The following is a 6,000-nucleotide window of genomic DNA, read 5'->3' on the forward strand; positions in this document are numbered from 1 at the left end:
CCTGCAGGCGAGCCAGAATGGATGAGCGCTTGGAGTTGGAAGCAAAGGACCGGGAACAGGAGACGCTGCAGAAACGCTTCGTCCGGGCGTAGAATTCGCCCTTGGAGCCAGTGATGCCACACATCTCACATACAGCTGTGCAGAACAGGCAGGCGTTCAGATACTCAAGAGGCTGAAGACTTTTCATGTACTCTGTGCCAAATTCTCATGACCACATGTTCTCTGAAATTATTATTATGATCGGCTGTATTTTAAAGAGGACACCCGGCACAGACACGTCTGGAATATGACGACGCACGCAGTAGCACGTAAAGTGGTTCACTACGTAAGACACGTGCTAGTTTTAAACGTAGAAAAACGGAAACGTTCTTATACGTTCATGCATGAGACTTTCCCAGAACTTTAGATATTTAAAAAATTCTCTTTTTACCATCAGCGTTCCAGGTTTTTAATGACCGTAGGAGCCCTGATCTGACCCTGGGTGTCCTGACCAGCTCACCAGGGGTGTTGTCGCGTGTTACACCCTCATCAGGCATTTCCATTTCATCATCTTCCTTTCTGTATTCACGTACGTCATCACTGGAGCTCCTGCAAGTGGGAGGTCCGGCGTGCTTGGGAACCCTCTCCTGCAGGAGAGAGCAGAGCACGTGCACATATGATTTCCTTCATGGAAAAAAGGACACACACACATGCAACAACACAATCTCAGTATCTCAGATCACAAGATAAACACTTGTGAGTAAAGGGGGTGGTTTCGATTTCAGAACTCTTACCTTTACAGAAGCCATCTTAGGTGTTTTCCTGGAACTGGAAGCAAAAGAACGGCAGCAGGAGATGCTGCAAAAGCGCTTGCTCTTGGAGAAGAAGTTGTCCTTCGTGCCGGTGACGCCACACATCTCACACACGGCTGACAAAAACAGAAGTGAATCAGACTTCATTAAACAGATCCTCTCAACCTGAAACATTCGGAAACATCACCCCAGCTCACCAGCAGCATCTTGCGTTTGATCCTCCACCCCACCCTGGACCTCAGTGCACTTCTGGATTTCGTCACCAGAGGTCATGTTGATGGGAGCGCCCACCCATTTAGGGACCTCCTCCTGCAGGAAAGACATGTTCAGGTTTGGACGTCCTCAGGGTCCAAGCGTAGTACAAGCAAAAAGGTGGGCGAGTGGTGGCATGCTCTTCAGCTACAAATCTAGACCTTAGTTCTGCTGGGCCCCGTCGGACCATTCCGACACTCCAGGGGGACGCCCTGCCTCTTGTTTTTTGGGGCGCAGGCGGAGCAGGCAGAGCCAATCCCGGCACAGGTGCTGCAGGGCGGCCGGATGAAGACCGTAGGCACCGCTCCCTCCTTCAGCTTCAGCCCTTTGTTGCCCAGAGCCTTAGTCACCGTGCTGGGCCTCGTCTCAAAGCAGTCTCGGCTGAAGTGCTCGTTGCACAAATGGGATAAGGGTCTGGCCATCCAGTTCTTGCGCGTCCGCTGCACCTGCTTCTCCCATTTGCTGAAGTCGTCGGGGTCCTTGGGGAAGCGGAACAGCGTGACGTTGTCGCAGTAAGACTTCCCGCAACCGTACGCTACACAGCGGCTGGGCATCTTGTGTAGTGCTGGTCGTCGCTGTTTTGGGGCGTCTACAGATCCTGCACAGAGATAAATCTGGGTGTTTCTCAACATAAACAGACAAATAACACCCACACAACATGTCAGTGGTTGTTTATGAAGGTTTATGTCTGATAAATATAAATCTGCATCAATGAAATAAGGAATTTGGTAGAGTGAGGAGAGCAGCTGTGGACCTGCAGTCAGGTGTACATATGATACTGTATTGTTTAAAGATATAGCGAGCTGAATTGGAGTGATGTGGTGGGCCCGTACCAGAAGATGCTGCTGGATCCTTGGGAGCCGATGGAACCCCACCAGCTAACACTCGCACGTGATCCTGGCCTTGGCATCCCATCTGGAACTCCATCATACATCCAGTGTGACCAGCACGTACGGACGCAAGTGGATTCCGAGACAGGATTTATGTGGTCTTTCCAATTCTCCAATCTTCAGAGGACCGCTGGAAAAAAAAAAAAAACACAAAAATTGGTTGGTGGGGATCATGTTTTATGGGAGGGGGCAAGAAATACTCTGGTTGGAAAAAGCATGAGAAACGGGAGGTAACCTTCCCCCTTAAGACGTCATAAGGGGTCAAATTCCAGATCAGACTGTCTGAGTTGCCGCTCTCTGAACAGTGAAGCAGAACGACCAGAAGCCATTTCTAGCCATTGCGGGACCATAGACAGGCTATTATAACTCGTATTAATGTTAAATCATCTCATGAACACTTTATGTTCACTTGTATATAAGATTTAGTTTAGTTTTTTTTTGCCTATTTATTTCATAAAAAGTAGATATAGTTATTTATAAATCACAAACAAATCCACAACTTGTACAATAACACCACATCCTTGCACATTGTTGTTGTTTTTTTTCTTCCTACATTGTACTTGAGAGACACCATCTACCCGAATCAAATTCCTTGTATGTTCCTCATCTGACCAGTTTCAGGGGAAAAAGCTCTATGGGCCTGTGAAGCTAGACTTTTTGCAGCATGCAACACAACATTTCACCAAGGTGTGTGTGTGTGTGATATATATATATATATATATATAACACACACACACAAACACACAAAATCACATCTGCACAATAGCTGGAGCAGAGACTCCGTTCTATGACGTCACACGACCCGTTGTTCGGAGGGAAAAAGCCTTTTTTAACAGCTTTGCTCTAAATTCGTACATTTGAAGTGGACATGTGCTAAAACATGAATGAATGGATGAATGAATGCACATTTCAATTGTCAATTTCCAGGAAAGGTTACGTGTAACGTCCCGGTTTTAAAAAGCACTTTAATCCTTGCAAGGTGTCTGCATGCTCTCGGTGCTGCGTTGCTTGTATACAACGGCGCAACAAACGGGTTCGTGCACCTAGACGGGCAGATCGGCACCACGAACACTCAAATACCACCAAGGTGTTTCAACGTCTTACACTAAATAACACTGAATCGGTGCAGAAGAAAACGAAGCCTCCGTGACGGTGTTAAAGGATGCAGCGAGGCGAAACCCGATCGGCCTACAAATTACAGCTAAACAGCATGCGGTTGCACGTCCGGCGCCTTACATACAGCGATCGTGCAATGAAGAATGAATGCGCTTTTGAGTAACAGCGTGGTGGGCTCACCCAGAGGAAAAGACCTCCAGTTTCTTCTTCGCCTGACCCAGGAACGATTCCGTATCGCAATCCGGCGGCTCACTAGCGCCGCCGACGTCCGCTCAGGCGTCCCACTCCGACCTCTGGCTCGATTAAAAAATATACACGTGCGTCGTGGTTTTTTGTGCCGAACCGTGGTTCTGTGTACACGCCCCTAGTGGCAGAACCCCGTGATTAACCTCGAAATCTGGCTACGGCATCCGTAGGCGCCCCAAAAACGGCGACGACCAGTTGGAGGGTGCTCAGCCACTATGTGACGTGTGCGGCTGTCCCCTGTACACACAGGTGACGTCTGCAAACGTCCCCCGCACACAAATGTGTCATTGTGAGTTGTGTGTGGGGATCGAGGGGACCTCAGTGGCATCTTGGGATTCGAACCTTACGATTACGGGTCCGCTTCCTTTACCCGCTAGGCCACCACTGCCTCCAGCGTCCTTTAATTAGCATTAATCCATTAAGAACCTGTAGCTAATCTGTGTGAAAACACATTATTCCCTTAAAAACATACTAGTATAAGCTTGTCTGGCTTATGAAGCAAGTGTCCAGAAAAGGACTGACGACAACGGGGTAGCGACATCTTAAAACCTCACAAACTGTTTCACACGTTGTCGACCCGTGAATTTCTCGTGTATTTAGTGGTACGTTTCGTTCACGCGTTATTAATATGATTTATTCATGAATTCATGGTTTATTAACTTCGTGTATCACACACACCGCCAGTCCAGCACTACTGGGATCCCGCTCGGCCACTCTGCTGCAGCCGGAGCCCGTATTCCACCACATGAAGCCGCCTGCCGCTATAAAACCCCGCGGTCTGGTCCCGGAACCGAACCGATAACCAGTAAACGCGCGTGCACGTATGCGCGCGCATATGTAAACAGTCGCGGCCACGCGGGGACGAGCGAGGCTTGTTAACGGTCACGAGACGCGATTGGCTCGTTTTAGCGTCACGAACGCTGATTGGTTAAAAAAAACACACAGCGATTGGCTCATTTGTTGATGACGTCATCAAGAAGTCCTATATAAACCGGCGAACTAGCGAGTCTTTTTTAGTGCGAGATAAGGAGAGACTTCAGAGTCGGAGCAAGAAGAAGAGCTTTAGTGGATTGAGTGCTTATTCAGCAGAAACAGCTGGAATAGCAGAACATTCTCTAGAGTAATAAATACGGCAACGACAAACATGTCTACTAAAAGCCAAACTGTTCTCAAAGCCGCACGGCGGTATATTTGTCATGGCTGGAAGAAACTTGCAGGCAGAAGAAATAAATGCCGCAAGCATCACAACACCATGAAAGCTAAAGGAGGCAGTGACCATGCTGAAGCAGACGTGCTCCCCAGAGAGCTGGAGGAGAAAAAGTGCCTTCAACAAGAAATCACTCAGCTTCGCATGGAGCTTAATGATTCTGCACAGAAACTGGAGGAAGCGCAGGCCTTTGCTCATCACGTTAAAACGTGTCTTCACGAGGAGCGTCATGAAAGACTGGCGTATCGTGATGTTGTGACAGGCAAACTGGAAAAGCTCAAAGTTCTCAATCACAAGCTTGAGGACCGATTAGTGGATGAGCAGCAGGCTCGAGAAGAGCTTGAACAGATGTTCCAACAATTGCAAAGGCAATTCCAGGAGCTAAAGGAGACACAAGCTCAGGACCATGACAATTCTGAAAGTGAAGAGCTTCACAGAGAGCTGGAAGAGAAAAGGTGCCTCCAAGAAGAAACCACTAAGCTTCGGATGGAGCTTAATGAGTCTGCACAGAAACTGGAGGAAGTGCAGGCCTTTGCTCATCACGTTAAAACGTGTCTTCACGAGGAGCGTCATGAAAGACTGGCATATCGTGAAGTTGTGACAGGCAAACTGGAAAAGCTCAAAGTTCTCAATCACAAGCTTGAGGACCGATTAGTGGATGAGCAGCAGGCTCGAGAAGAGCTTGAACAGATGTTCCAACAATTGCAAAGGCAATTCCTGGAGCTAAAGGAGCAACAAGCTCAGGACCATGACAATTCTGAAAGTGAAGAGCTTGACAGAGAGCTGGAAGAGAAAAGGTGCATCCAAGAAGAAACCACTAAGCTTCGGATGGAGCTTAATGATTCTGCACAGAAACTGGAGGAAGTGCAGGCCGTTGCTGATCATGTTAAAATGTGTCTTCACGAGGAGCGTCGTGCAAGACTGGTGCAGGCTCGAAAAGAGCTTGTACAGAAGTTCAAACTATTGCGGATGCAATACTAGGAGCTCGAAAAAACAAAAGCTCCAGAAATGACACAATAAAACTTTACATTAAAAAAAATGCTGTGGTTGAGTCAGTTTTATTTACCTATTAATCTTTGATCAACTTATGATTTATTAATTACAATGTGGGACGTACGTACTGAGAGTCTTTTCTGCCAACCGCTGTCAGACTCTACAATAGCTGACCACATGTACATAGACTAACAAACTAACACACACGTCCAACACACCATAGTGTTTTACTAATGTGCAACATATATGTAATCCACTCTGTACCTACAGTCAAGCTCAGAATTATTCACACCTCTGACAACTTCTGACTTAAAGTTATTATTATTTTTACTTTACTAGTAAGTTTTTATTTATTTTTTTGTTTTTTTTGACCGGAAATGTTATAGGCTTCTCCCAATAGATAATAAGACAATGTACAAGTGGCATCATTGTGGCATCATCTCAGCTTTAATTTATATTTGTGCAAAAAGTGTCCAAAAATAATCACAACCTTCACAAACTTTCA

The 6,000-nt window shown here is 46.8% G+C and overlaps 1 protein-coding gene across 3 annotated transcripts in view; it reads right to left on the reverse strand.

Annotated features, from left to right (window-relative positions):
* The window catches only part of l3mbtl2 (L3MBTL histone methyl-lysine binding protein 2), a 9,256-nt gene extending 5,777 nt beyond the window's left edge, over positions 1 to 3,479 (reverse strand). Inside the window, exons 1-7 of one of the 3 annotated variants that reach the window (XM_028988001.1) lie at positions 3,230 to 3,479; positions 1,877 to 2,063; positions 1,205 to 1,641; positions 989 to 1,100; positions 774 to 907; positions 431 to 626; positions 2 to 135 (exon numbers count right to left, since the gene is read on the reverse strand). In XM_028988001.1, coding sequence (XP_028843834.1) covers positions 2 to 135; positions 431 to 626; positions 774 to 907; positions 989 to 1,100; positions 1,205 to 1,641; positions 1,877 to 1,973 — 1,110 coding nt within the window. In that variant the 5' untranslated portion in view covers positions 1,974 to 2,063; positions 3,230 to 3,479. Of the gene's footprint in view, position 1; positions 136 to 430; positions 627 to 773; positions 908 to 988; positions 1,101 to 1,204; positions 1,642 to 1,876; positions 2,064 to 3,173 lie in introns of all 3 variants that reach the window. The other 2 variants (XM_028988002.1, XM_028988004.1) reach the window with 2 other exon arrangements.
* Between the last annotated feature and the right edge of the window lie 2,521 nt (positions 3,480 to 6,000).

This window comes from Denticeps clupeoides, chromosome 8 (assembly GCF_900700375.1).
Source record: "Denticeps clupeoides chromosome 8, fDenClu1.1, whole genome shotgun sequence".
In the NCBI taxonomy this organism is placed as follows: domain Eukaryota; kingdom Metazoa; phylum Chordata; class Actinopteri; order Clupeiformes; family Denticipitidae; genus Denticeps; species Denticeps clupeoides.